The sequence below is a fragment of the Parus major genome, chromosome 3 (assembly GCF_001522545.3).
Source record: "Parus major isolate Abel chromosome 3, Parus_major1.1, whole genome shotgun sequence".
Classification (NCBI taxonomy): Eukaryota; Metazoa; Chordata; class Aves; order Passeriformes; family Paridae; genus Parus; species Parus major.
Genome location: NC_031770.1, coordinates 98,740,324 through 98,754,896, shown reverse-complemented (window position 1 = coordinate 98,754,896; position 14,573 = coordinate 98,740,324). Strand labels below are relative to the sequence as shown.

Sequence of the window (14,573 nt, the reverse complement as noted above, 5' to 3'; positions counted from 1 at the left end):
GATTTTGACTGACGCTGGAAATGGGTAGTTGGGCTAGATGGATCTCGTAATAAACATTTTGGTTTTATTTAGAATGAAATTATACAGTCAAGGAAAATAAAGTGAATAATACAATGGGGTTGTTCCTTTATGTCACTAATGACTACAATCTAGTTGTTTTATTATGGAAATTTTCAGGAGACGCATAAAGAAACACTCGATAAAAATTCAGCCTTTTAACTGGAATGATCATGTAAAATGGATTTTTAAGTGTTAGCAAGACAGTGTTCCTATGGTAGTCAGATGGTCTACAACATGATTTCCATGTTGTACCAGTGAGACCTCTTTTAAGTAGAAATAGTGGTATTTTATAAATAGGGATTTATAGCAGTTCAGCAGGACTGATTGCCATGTTTTCCTTAGTTGTTTTTTATCAGCAAGGAATTTCACACAGAGATTTTTTTCTTTGTTCTTTTTATTGAATATACCCACTTATTCTGAACTTTTAATTTCTTTAGATATTTCCATTAACTTTCTTCTGATTATTTTTCTTTTTTCCTTTGTTCCAGAAGATGAAGCAACTTTTTAATTTTGTCAGTTTTTCTTCTTTGTCAGGAGAAAATCTACTTTGGATATTCTGACAAAGTACAATAGGTTAATTTTTATTTTTTTTTTTTTTTACATTGTGTTTAGGTTTATAGTTGTAATAGCTGTAATTTAGAAGGAGCCTGAAACACTGGTCAAATGACACTGTATTCTCAGTGCAAGTGAAATTCTTCATTAAAAGGCTGTATGGCTGCCTTATAATTGTTAATATATTGTTCTTTTGCACAAATTCAGCTGCAAATTCTCAAGGACGCTCAATTTGAAGCATAAAAATGTCATTTTATTCAAAACATGGAAGCCTTAAATGTGAATAGCGGTGTGGAAATTCAAGTAAATAAGCCAAGACAGTTGGAAGGAAGATAAATATTTAGAAAAAAATGATGCAGTGTGACACTGAACAAAGTAAATTCTTTCATCTGGATTTAAGGAAGAAAAATAATTTCTTCACCTCCGGAAAATCAAAAGCAAATACCACAGACCTGTCCTGTAGATGAAGAACTATCTGTGATGACATAAGTCATCAAAAGTCTTTTAACTGACTGCTTGGAAAGAAAGGAGAATCTGTCATAAGATTTGCTGCTAATGGATACCATCTCTGGTAGATGCACAGATAGGATATCATGTAAAATGTAAAAAAAAATGTAGAGGAATTTGAGGACAGAATAGGATGACCAAAAAATTGAACGTGGTAGCATCACTTCCTTTGTTTTCTGAGTTGCTGTCATTGAATTGACTTACATGGGGTTTTTTAATCTTTGTCCAAGCAATTAGCTCTATATTCCCTGATCCCCTTTGTGTTCATCCAAGCATTGCTCTCAGTATGGAGTTTGGTGTTACTCAAACTCTTAAAAGTAATTTAAAAATCAACAGCTGATACCTGTTTCATATAATGCATATCTGATAGGATTTTGTAGTCATAATGATTTAGGCTGTGTTTTGAGCTAACTTGTTTGGTTAGTAAGTGTTTTTGCTTATTAGAATTTTACGAAGAAAATAAATATGTTTTGTGCTGGCCTTATTCAGTGATAAGTAGTCAGCATAAAAGTAATTAATTCAAGTAGCATGCTGAAAACTGGGAAGACTGTAGTGGCATGTACAATCTGGCGAGGCTGGCATGTTTGTCTTTGATTTGATATATCCAAATTACGGAATGATGGTCTGTGACCAATATAATTAAGTATCTTAATACCTTCACTATGCATTTAATGGCTAGATGTTCTTTTTTTCTCTAATCATATAATGTTCTACCTGAGGAAACAGTTTATGACTTATATAAAACTGGGTGTTTCTTTTGACATGTTCCTGACTCAGCACGGCTCCAAGCCCAACTTTTAAAGCAGTGGTGCGTACTATAAATTTTTTCTTGGACCAACAGTCTACACATTTCTCTGTGCAGGAAAACTGCAAAATTTGCTCATGGTTTTATAAAACACCTGGTCTCAAATCCCTGTGTGTTTAATTTTCCCCTTTTGTACACTTAAGCTTGTACAACAAACCTGCAAATCCTTGCTTTCTTTCCCTACAACATAAGTTTCCTACCTAGTAACTTGAAAGGAAACTGTAAAAGGAAATGATCTTTATCTGTATGCTAAGAGTTATCTTGATTTACTTTGTCCCTTTAAAGAGTATGTTACTGAAGTTAAAATGTGTCAAAATCAAAAATTATAGTAGTCATATTTTATAAAAGGTATGACAATTAATGGATGTATCTTCAGAGGTGGCCAAGAAAGCCAACAAAAGCATAGTTGATATTCCTTATTATTGCTAAAGAGGTATTCCTGGTTTATAGCTGGAAAAGTCCTGAAAAACTGTTCTTATAATGAGGAAAAAAATTGCATGGATAATTTTTTGTTTGGTTTTTACATTAAGGCAGAGGAATTCACTCTCAAAATGCTCTGAATGTATCCCTTGAATTAATTTGTTGAGGAAGATGAAAAAAATCCCTACCAAAACAAAAAACCCATCTGTTGTTTGTGTAGCAGTATGTACAATTCACTATCCCTTGCAGTGTGAACATTCTCAGATAGAGCCATACCTGTGTTTTTTCAGTAAGCTTACAACCCCACAGCATGTTGCTAGTATCTACTCATTTTAATTTTTCTCCTGACTAAAGCAGTGTCTAAGCAGTCATGCTAAATAATTGCTGGGTAGTAGCCATATTTCTCCAGTTCACTTTCAAAGGGGAGAAAAATGGGACTTCACTTGAATGTAGAAATCCCACCACAATGTTGGTGACTGATCTTCTGCCACAGTTAGCTCTAAGGCTTAGCTTGTCTTTCCGATTCGCACAGATGGAACAAGTTTTTACATGTACTCAATGAAAAATATACTACAGAAAAAAATACAATCAAAGTACCTAGTCATGAGAAATAAAGTATTTCTTGACAGTAATTTTTCATTGTTAATGTGAAAAGTCTTTGTTACATAAAATGGCTCATTAACCAAAATTCAGTGGACTCAGAGACTTCATGCTTAGGCCACAGCCATGAGTTCTTCATACACAATGAATGTCATTGACATTGGTGGCTGCCATTTTTTATATATATATATCATATCTATTTTTATGATGATTTATTTTCCACTTTAAAAATTGTACCGAAAATGTTTCTTGGCCCTCTTCAGAGAGAGCTAATGAGGCACTAATAGCATCTCAAATTGCAGAAACGAATTTTGTTTACAAATAGGAGACTGTTTTCTAAGCAGACACAGAGTGAGTTTGATTGTACAAGCCATGTCTTATTCTGAGAGGGTGCTACTTAGCTCATAGGAGTTACATTCTAGGAGAAGGATGAGCCATGTCAGGACTCACAGGTGCCTTTAGGGTGGCTGGCTGAAGCCAGTATTGTCCCTGCCTGCCTCTCCCCTGAGCTGGAGGCTATGGGGGAACAAGGCATTTTTCCACTCTTCAGCTCTTCCAGTTTACAGCCCACCTTAACTGAATTCAGCAAATTAAATACCAGATCACAACCTGGAGCAGCTGGGCCATGTGCAGGGCGTTAACTTCCAATGGAGAAAAGCTGAAAACAGTGTCAGTTTTGACCACACCAGCTTCCCCCTTCTCCACAGAAATGCTGGAGTTTGGTGCCTGAGGGAGAAGCTCTGCACCAGTTTGTTGACAGAAATTTAGTGATAAACACTGTGCTGGAAGACACATGCTTCTGTGGAGCTCCTGTCTGGGCCCAGAGTCTGTCTTTATCACATTCTCTTGTTTATACTTTTCTTTTGTTTTTTTTCTTTTTTTTTTTTTCTTTTTCTTTTTTGTTCTGTCTTATTTTTTTTCTTTTACTCAGAAAACTACTTACACTGTTGCGGGCACAGTGTCCAAACAGGCATTTGTGCTTGGATTAAGGAGTGAAGTGATTCATTCGAAGATAATTCATTCTAGTGTATAGTCAGGCTTACTTCCTTCCCTCAAAAGTGTTTCCAATTCAGAAATTATAATATTTCAAGAAAACTGAATATATCTAGCTTTTGTGCAGTTTAATATCAACAACTTTTCGGACATTTCATAGAAACCTATAGCAGTAGAAGGGCATGTTTTCTTTCTCAACCAGAGTCGTGTTACTTTTTTAGCAGCAAAAACAATGAACTTTACATAAATTTTAAAAGTGTTTCTACTGAAAGCTGTATCTGGAGGGAATGATTTGAATTTCTTTCTTTCTGTTTCCTGAATGTTTATTTTTTTTAGTTATGACATTTCAGATTTTCAGAGAAATAGAGATTAGTTCTAGCTGCATTATCAATTTTTATTACAGTAAAAAGATGGCAAGAATAGGGACTAACATTAGTTTTTCTCTGCAGGAAAACTCTTGAAGATCGTTTAAAGCTTGAAGAAAAACTTGGCACACTCAATGTGTCTGATACCACAGTAGGAAGCAAACAGGCAACATTCAAATTAAAGAAGGTGAGCTATATATATATAATTTTTAAGATAATGCACAAGTAACTTTAGTTTTTGCATGAAAGAACAGGAACTTAAAACCGTCAAGCAAATGTCCCTCTTCATTTCTTTATAAGCTGCCAACTCTTCAGGTTCTTGGCAAGAGAATGAAAGCCTCCGGTAGTACTCTGTGTTTATCCCATATAACTCAGGCAACACTCATAAAATCTTATGTTCCAGTGGAAAATAATAGCATGCATCTTTTAATAGTTTATTTGCAGAGGTACCACCAGAAGCTTGTGGCCTTGCCTGACTTCAGTGCCAGCACTGATCAGATCTGCAGTCCAAATGCAATTTAGGGTGCTTCAATTTAGGCTTTCTCTTGGTTTAGCATGTTGAGAGGTATCAGCAAGATAGAAGCTGAGCTCCAAACCACCTCTGTTTTTGCCTTTATGTAAAACAGATCACAGGAATGAGCTCTGGTCCTATACTGGCTGTCAAATTCTACGTAGAATGTGTAGTTGACTGCTGCCTAATTACTTTTCCCGAGGGTTTTGATTTTCCATTCTAAAGACTTCTGTAGATTTCATACAGGTGGTTGCTTTATAGTGTAGGGACAGTTAAATAAATGCCTGTGTGCATCTGTTCCTGCTACAGTACACTTAGGGATTTTTTTATTAGAAAATTGCTTTAGAACTGAAGAGAGGATTCAGTCTAAAAGCTGAAGACCCATATGAATTGATACTTGACCTGACAAAATTTACTTTGGTTAAAATTGGTTTTCCTCAGGTAAACATCTTTGCTGTAATACATTTCTCCTTACCACCATTCAAATGCTGTTCTCACTTGTAAAACGCTCTCACAAAAATGGCTAAGTAGTTATTTAATTGTCACATTGGATATGCCTGAGGGGAAAATAAAAAAGATTTATTGACTGTTTCTACCTTACTTTACTGATTATCATCTGTTTTCAGATATATTATTTTGTCTCTTTTTGATTCCTTATATTGCTGGAATTTGAAATGTGGTGACTGTGGAATAAGTTACAAATTCTTCTGCAGTGCCATGTAGGGTAACCTCTCTGGCAATCTTACCAGCTCTGTAAACTGATATGTTGGTGTCTTGCAGCTTATTAAATGGGCTTTGCAGGGGTCAAAGCACAGTCTTTTTTTACAGTAGCTTTAACTTAAGAAGTGCAAAGCCACAGGGTTTCTTGCAGTTGGTGGTGCACACTGAACTGTCACCTTTTACTGACAGATTTCAGAGCAAGGTAGATAGACCTGGCAAGAAGAAGACAGATACAGCAGTGGTTTGGAATGTCAATTTTACTTGATTCCATCAGATAAGATACAGCTTTGAGGGTTTTCTTTAATTATGGTGCTTCTAACATTTATGGATTTTCTTTTCCTGACTGTTTAATGATACCGCTTTATTGAAATATGTGCATGTAATCATCTGCATTAAAACGATTTTTTAAAATCTATTTTAAGGAAAAATAATGCATCTGTAGTGGAGATATTTTCTCCTATCAAGAGAACAACAAAGACTTAAAAGTCTTTTCTCAAATAAACAGACTCTGTGTATATCTTCTTACCTAAGTAGGATTCATCAAGACTTTCAGAAAAGGTCTGGCAACAGAGAGAAACTACTTGTATTTTCAAATAGTGGATTTCTTGTTGTTCTACTTGCAGTGAAAATGGGAATTCATAAATTTCATCAAAGTCTAAAGACCAGTAGCTTTTTCTGCCTTGATACCAGTATGGGCTGATCGCTACATCTGGTAAATTGGTTTGTATCTCACCTCAGCCAAAATGCTGTCCGTGCAAGCAAACCTCTAGCTCAGCTTAAATGGTGTGTGCATGGGAGACTGGGGGAGATGAGTTGACATGAATGCTGTTGGTACAGAATGAGATGCAGTGGGGCATCCACAGTGGGAATTCTGTCACACTGTTGGTGCAGTTATCCTGGGCTGCTTGAAATTGCTAGAATTACTGGAATACTTTTTGACATGGACATCTGCCTGAAATTGGCTAGTTCAAGTCTGCTAGTTACAGTTTATGCTTAGTTTAAAGACAAGCTTTAGTCTTCCAAAGAAAATAGTAGTTTGTGTCTGTAAGAGCCATTTCATCTACATGGTACATCATAACATCTTCCAGCTTTTTTTTGATTATGAGAAGAAACATTAATAGAGCAAGTGCCACAAGAGCAGAGATTTGAAATTCTATGTAGAAAGTCCTTCTAGAATTGCATACAGTATATCAAACACTTTCAATAACTCCTAAGAGCACATTTTAGGAAACGTGTATGCTTCAGCAAATTTAACTAATTGTTCTGTCTTTATAAAATTAAATTGTGCAATATTAAGCCTGACAGATTTCAAGAAGCATTTGGACAATACCCTTGGGCACATAGTGTGATTCTGGCCAGGGACACTCCTTAGGGCCTGGGGTTGGATTCAGTGATACCTGTGGGTCCCTTCCAACTCAGCTGCTTCTATTCTGTGATTAAACCTGGAAACACTAGTTAACCAAAGTAGATACTGAGTAGCCACAAATTGGGATGGATGTTCTTAAGGGTATTTAACCATAAATTCTGGAGTGTATTGTTAAGCATTGTTTTTTATCTGAAGTGCATTATTAATATCTTTATGTTAAACATCTGCTCTGAAAAACTTGGAATGATAATGCTTAATGGTATCTAGAATTAACAGTCACAGTATGACACAAGATAGCGTGGGGCAACTAATGGTAACATTTCCAGATTTGCTTAATGGAATTCTGACTTGATATATTCATCCTGGGATAATGAGATGATGTGTAAATTTACAGGAACCTGAGTCTATTTCTGTTTTAATATTCCAGTCAGAGCAGCAAAGGAAACAGCAGGAAGCTGAGAAACTACATCGTCAAGAGAGGAAAACTCTTCGGCGTTCTGCCAGTCATCTCAAGAGCAGACGTGGAAGAGGACGACTATTTCATTGATTTATATTATTTTTTTCAAGAAAATTTTTACCTCATTTTTCATTTGAAAAAGGGGCTGTTTCAAACTGGGACACAGTACCAATGGATTTGGATTTTGATTCATTGTTGAACACGAAACCAGAACTTCTTAAACTTTGTGTTAATTACTGAAAAGTTTATGGAAGTACTGACCAAAGGACACTGAATATGGTCCATTGTGAACTGTATTTGTTCAGAAATGACCAGCAACTGGTTATTGTGTAACCCTGGATGTTTTCTATATAAGAATTCCTGTATACAATGAGGCTGCTTGTCTTTTATTTAACTTAAGAGCTGTTAGTTTCAGTTTCTGAAATCTTTGTGACTGCTTAGATAAAAGATCAAGAGTAAGTTATTTTGTCTAAAAAGCTTATCTTTACAAGGGCACAACAAATTTTTCTGGTTCCTGAAGGATGACACACAGTTGTATTTTTCAAAAACTGACTTTGGCTTTATATTCTTGGGTTGCCTTTAGTAGCAAATGGTTGTCAGGAGGACAACCTGATTTGTGTTCCTTTGAGTCTTTCTGTAAGGATTCCACACCAGTGTACAAAGTGTACAGAAGGGTCCTATTAATTTAGATTTAGTGAATATAAAACCTGATCCTGATGTTTCTGTTTTGGAAAGCCAGCCATGATTCAACATAGATCAAATGGCATATGTTCATGTAACAAGCACTTCTAGGCCATGCCAGTAGTATCCTATGCTTAAAAAAAAAGTGTTTAGTTAAATAAGTTAAAAAAATCCTTGAACCTAAGTAGGTCACTGTTTAGCAAATAAATTAAATTTTTACCTTTGATCCTAAGGGAACCTTTTTATTGCTTTTTAAAACCCTTTATAAATTGCCTTTTTGTAGATAAAAAAAACTGAACTTTGGATCCAACAAGAATTAGTGAATCTCCCTATCACTGTAAATGTTTTTAAGAGGCCCGTAGGTTCTTAAGTGTTTTGCTTTATAAACCAGGGAGGTATTAATATGGTCAGGTCTCTTGGAGAGTATTTATAGAATCTTTGCAATTACCTCAGTAAAAGCCTTGGTTTCTCATAGCCTCATATTTTTTTATTTTTGGTAGATGATAGAAAAATTAGCCACATGGATAATTTTTTTTTTCTTCCTGACTTAATTTTACTGCTTTAATTCCTTCTCATTTTAACGGATGATTAATGTTTTCATGGGGATTTTAAACTGTATTGATGCCTTTAGTTTAAAAAGGCCCTTTCACCTGCTATTATCTTTAAAAATTTACATTGTAGTCATCACCTCTGCCCTTGCATTCAACTAAAGGATGAGTCTCTCAATACCTAGTTTTTTACCTCTAGCTGTCAAATTTCTGCATTGTCCATAAGCTTCTCATGCTTTTTATTTAGCACAGAACTATTCAGTATTCCAATGTCAGTCTCACCATGCTGTAAGTACCATTATTACTTCTCCTTAAGCACTGAGAAAATGTGAATGCAGTTGTGGTTGCTTTGGGGTTTGTCCCTCTTTTTGGAGTCTTGACTTTTGATATTCAAGACTTTGAAATCCAAATGCAGTGGCAAGTTAAAATTTGTACTAATGCAACATCTTCCCCCCAGAGCATTATGTTATCTCTGAAGGTATCTGTGTGCAATTCTGATGTGCGTACATCATAGTTGGGGCTATAGCAATGTGGAAAGGTTAACAGTGGAAACTGACCTCCATCGTGGTTGGTACAGGGAGAGTTGGGGACTGATGGACAGAACTGGCATTGTAAGAGCAGGAATTTGGCAGAGTTTGCTCCTTCTTGTGGTGGGCCTAAATCCCATTATATTTGATCTAGAGCTGCATTTATGGTTGAAGGCATCTGTATTTCAGCAACGATTCTGTGGGCTGTCAAGAGCAGTAAAAAACCAAATGTGGTTTGTAGCAACGTGCTACGTTGAGGTCCCCAAGGCTGCCTGCACACTCGGGTCTGGGGCAAGAGACTACTGGAAAGCTACCGGGAAAACGATATCGGGACAGGTTCTTGTTTGGGTGTCCAAAAGCTTTTATTGCCTCAAATGGGGTCCAAGGACAAGAACAAAAACAGGCTGAGGGTCCAGGCTTATATACAGGGTAAGAGGGGGCGGTTCAGAGGGCTAGGATCCAATGGGAGTAGGGCAAAGTGGTGCATAGGAGGGGTTAGGGACAGGGACAACCATTGGGAATTGGCAAGGCAGGGCAATGCACCAAAGCAGGGCCAATAGGGGTTCAAGGAAGGGGGAACATTTTAGGGGGTATACATAAATGAGAAGTGGGGGCTGAACAGGGGTGGTCAGGGCCAACAGACCAGTGAGATAGTGGAACTAGGAACTAATTAACATGAGAATGCAAAGGCCTGTGGGGAGAAGGCTTCTCTCACCCTAGCCTTGGTAGGTTTTACTTATTGCAACCCTTCCAAGGATGAGGGATGGGGAATTTGGTAATTGGCCCTTGGTCCCCACAGTGGTTGATCCGTAGGGTGGTAATGCATTGAGTTTGAAATGGTTAACTTCCAGCTTAAAATGAGTGTATTTCCTGTGATTTGAGATTCTTCTGACTGACTGACTGAGTGTTTTGCTTTTCATGCACTTGCATTCACAATGTAAGTATTGTGATAGTATTGATCATGTAGTTAGGCTGAAGCCTATATGATTAAAGGAATATGCTTTGTACTGTTAAAAGGTGCATGCCAACTGCCCTTAGTATGCCATTTATGTCATCTCAAAGAAAGTTGGGATACACTTTAAATACCTCCTTGGACCTGCTGGCAGTGCTCTTCCTAATGCACCCCAGGACAACACTGGCCTTGTTGGCCACAAGGTCACTGCCAGCTCATGGACAGCTTGTTGTCCACCAGGACCCCCAGGTCCTTCTCTGCAGAGCTGCTTCCCAGCAGGCCAGCCCCAGCCTGTGCTGGTACCCAGGGTTATTCCTCCCCAGGTGCAAGACACTGCATTTGCCTTTGTTAAATTTGAAACTGTTCCTCTCTGCCCCTCTCTCGAACCCACTGAGGTCCTTCTGAAGGGCTGCACAGCCCTTTGGGGTATTGGCCTCTCCTCACAGCTTAGTTTTCATCAGGGAACTTGCTGAGCAGGTTTCTGCCCCTTCATCCGAGTCATTGATAAGTTAAACAATACTGAACCTTGTTCAATATTCCCTTGTCCTTGGGGGACACAAGTCGTGACAGCCACCACTGTCCTGTGCCTGTAGAGCCTGTGCCACTGATTACTCTCTGGGATCTGCCATTCAGCCAGTTCTCAATCCACATCACTATCCACATAAGGACCTGGCATGAAGCTTGTTGAGAAAACTGATTAAACTGATTAAACAGATTAACAGTAGGTTAAAGTTGTTCTTGAACAGCTGTCTGGGGAAGATTGGAAGTTTCAGTAGAAGCTGGCATATTAATGCAACATCATTGCAAATAAATTAACTTCATCATGCAACCTAAACAGGCAAGTGTTAGTCTGCGTTTCATAATGTTTTTCAGTCAGTGGTCACTTCATTTTCCATACTGGAGGAATCAGTATTTATCCAGAATTGCAGTTCCTAGAAGTTGAGCCTCTGCTGGCATCCTTTGTGACATTTAAGATTCATACTCTTATGGTAAGTGTGATCAGATGCTGTAGCCTTCATGGAAACCTCGATTGTTTCTTACATGTTAGAACTTAGTGGTGAGAATCAGTTTTTAAAACTCACTATAAATAAATGTAGAGATAGTGGCTAAATGTGAGTGAAATGCCGAGGAGATAAAGGAATCATCTAGGTCTGATGTGTCATCTCTACTTCAGTATTTTTTTACTCCACAGGTAATATGATTTATATCAGTTAAGCTATTAGTCATTCAGCAAACATTGAACCAAAACTAATTATCTAATGTTCTTTCTAAAATTCTGTTACCAAGCCAAGAATCATTCTGTGTTCTTGTGGCTGGTATAATTGTCTGAAATTAAGCACATCTACCAATTTAAACAAAACAGTGAAAAGATTTACCACACACTGCTGGTTTTTAATATCTGAACAAAAGAAATGTGATTTTTAAATATTACCCTGAATACATAGCAAGTGCATGTAAAATGTATTATGCACATGGGGTTTATATATGGAGCTTAAAGCAGGTTTGAGATGTCCAGCTTCAGGAGTTGTGAGAGAGGATGTAACAGTTTTCAGATTACTCCATCTTGTTTTGCAGCAGCCTTTTATATTTGTATTCATGTTTCCAGGTTTGAAAATGGTGAATATAATCTAATTTCAGGAAGAAAGGACCATATTTCAGATGCAGGAGTACAGTGAAGCAGTGCATCTCCTTGCCTGGGGAGGTTGTGCAATGTCCACGAAAAGACTTGTGATGTTGGATTAAACATCTGCAGGTATAGATGTCTGTGTACCTTCAGGTGTAGTGGTGCCTTCCCTGAGGAAGAGGAATGGTTTAATGAACTTTAGAGGACCTCTCCAGCCTGATTACTCTATGAATGTTGCAGGGCATAAGGAGGAAACATGTATCGTTAATTGACTGGAGTAATTTTCCCCCTTTGTCTCATCCTTCCACTGAATCACTCAGTTCTATCTTTTTATCTTTCTTAAAGATTAAGTACTTCTTTTGGCATGTCTCCATAGCTAATATATTTTGTCTGATCTTGAGAAGCATGGGGATTTTAAACTGAATGGAAGCACATAAATCTATTAATAAATTTTACCTCTTGATCATTATCTCTATTTCAAAGCTCATTGTATTCGTCAGCTGACTCTTTGTGTTGAATATTAGATAGTCCTGTCATGAAAATGAACAGTTTATAGTAAAACCTGCAGAAAATAATCAGGTTTAGCACCACTTCCAGTTTATGTAACTGGAAGAAAAGGAGTTCCTGAATTTTAAAGGATCTCTAGGTCATGGAATCATAGATTCATTTGGGGTAGAAGGGGCTTAAAAGATGTTCTAGTTCCAAGCCCCTTGTCCGTGGGCAGAGAACCTTCCACTAGACCAAGTTGCTCAGAGCCCCACCCAACCTGGCCTTGAACACTACCAGGATGGGGAGTCCAAATATGCTCTGAGTGACGTGTGCCAGTGCCTCACCATCCTCACAGTAAAGAATTTCTTCCTAATATCTAACTTAAACCCACCCCCTTTCAGCTTAAGGCCATTCTCCCTTGTCCTGTCTCTACACTCACTACATGCCCATGTGCAAAGTCCCTCTGCATCTCTCTTGAAGGCCTCCTTTAGCTATTGGAAGGTGCTCTGAAGTCACCCCAACCCTTCTCTCTCTGAGAACCTGAGGCTGAACAACCCCAATTCTCAACCTGTCTTCATAAGAGATGTTCCAGCCCTGTGACCAAATTAGTGGCTCTGCTTTGTTTTTTAATTTTACTCAGATCCTTAATCTACTTGGGGCCTAGTTTATTTTATTGATAAAGTGACACATTACTTTGTGTTTGTCCTGTAAGTGGCATTTCCATACAAAATAGTTGTGAGTATGCCCTGGTACAGACTGGTTTTCACTCATGTATCAGCAGAGCTAAAATAGGTGGGCTTTTTGTACAAGTCAATGAAAATCACAACAACCAAACCATCCATATTAGTGTAAATTCAGAAATGTGTCTGCCTGTTCCTGACTGTTTTTCAGGATCTCTGACTTACGTTTTTTGCTTAGTGTTTTAGACTATGGAGCATATCCAAGAAGAGAAGATCTACCCTGAACATGTTCAGAAAGCAGTAACTTTTATCTTACTCTTTGAAAAGGATTGAGTGCTGCACTTCATTTGACAGATATATTTAATTAGAGTTGAAGGACAATAATTTTGCAGTAAGATCAGGTACAAGTTGAAATGCTCTCATTCAGTGGGGTTATGCTGAGATTTGGGTCAGCTTACCTATGAAGGCAAGTCCTTGTTCCAGTTCTTAATTGATTGGGGGCAAAAGTAAAAATTCCATTTCCTCATTAAAAAGAAAACTAGGCAGTTGAAGTGGGAAATACCAGCCCAGCCCTAATCAGAATTTATACTCCCAATTCCTGGAACCACCCTTCCCTTCCCTACAGCACTTTCTGCCAAAGCTACTTTCTCTCCTACTTACTATCTTGTTCGAACATCTGGCTCTTTCTTCTGGAGTGCCTCTCTACGCTCCACTTTCTTCTGTTAATATCAGGATCTCTGGTACAAATTTGTACAGATGCAGCACAGATTTGAGAATGAGCACTAAAATGGTAATAGTAGACTGGCTGTGTAAGGGCACATTTTGAGCAGAAAGGATTTGTGTGAGCCTGAAAATACAGAGAGCTGTGGCACCAGAGGGGATTCAGAGAGCTGGTGCACACTCCTGTTCATTTTACTGGCAATAGGCTTTAAACCCCCCAAAATCCACTTCTGCTCTGTGTGTATCTACTACTGCTAGCTCTCCTTCACTAAGGTCTGGGTGTTTTGACTGGTATTGGTGTGTTTTATATTTTTTTAAAAGAATTTTACCTGCAGCATTAGTGTAAATGCAATGTACAGTTATATACATGCAGTTACATTATGTACAACTACACAAAATGTTTAGTGTTCAAAAGCATCCAAATGATAACTTTTCTGATTTCAATCATTAATATTATGTCCTTTCCATTTACCAGCATTTCTTCTGTAGATGCATTTTCTTCTTTTTTTTAACTGTTACAATATTGCCATAAGTGGAGTGCATACAGCATGGGTCACAAAAGACCATAAGCCTGCCTGTGAGGATTTAATATTTTATGCAAGTGACAGTGTTGTGAAAAGTAATTATCTTGTCTGTTGAGGTTCTGCTGATATTCTTGTAAACTGAATCAAAAGGGAAGTTTCATCATAGGTACTTTTTCTCCTTTCCCAGATGTAAATTGTAGATTGCCCAATGGGACTATGACACTAAGGCACTGAAAATGAGGTAATATTTTAAACAAATCTCCACAGCAAATAAATATCCTCTATCAGAGGTATTTTAGACAGGTTTCAACAAATCACTTTTGCACAATGCCATGGTAACTGCATTGCTGCAATTTAAGTATCAGTAGAGAAGAAGAGTGTAGCTGATCATTCTCCAGTTCTTAGGATGGGACCTGACGCTGTTCAGTTTACAAGTACAGACACAGCCAGAGGCATTGTGTAACATCTCACA

The 14,573-nt window shown here is 37.7% G+C and overlaps 1 protein-coding gene across 4 annotated transcripts in view; it reads left to right on the top strand.

The window, feature by feature from the left end:
• NOL10 (nucleolar protein 10) overlaps positions 1-12,157 on the top strand; it is a 53,470-nt gene extending 41,313 nt beyond the window's left edge. For all 4 annotated transcript variants that reach the window (XM_033513064.1, XM_033513063.1, XM_015621120.3 and 1 more), the window contains 2 exons: positions 4,387-4,489; positions 7,327-12,157. In XM_033513064.1, coding sequence (XP_033368955.1) covers positions 4,387-4,489; positions 7,327-7,446 — 223 coding nt within the window. In that variant the 3' untranslated portion in view covers positions 7,447-12,157. The remainder of the gene's footprint in view (positions 1-4,386; positions 4,490-7,326) is intronic.
• The last annotated feature ends 2,416 nt before the right edge of the window (positions 12,158-14,573 follow it).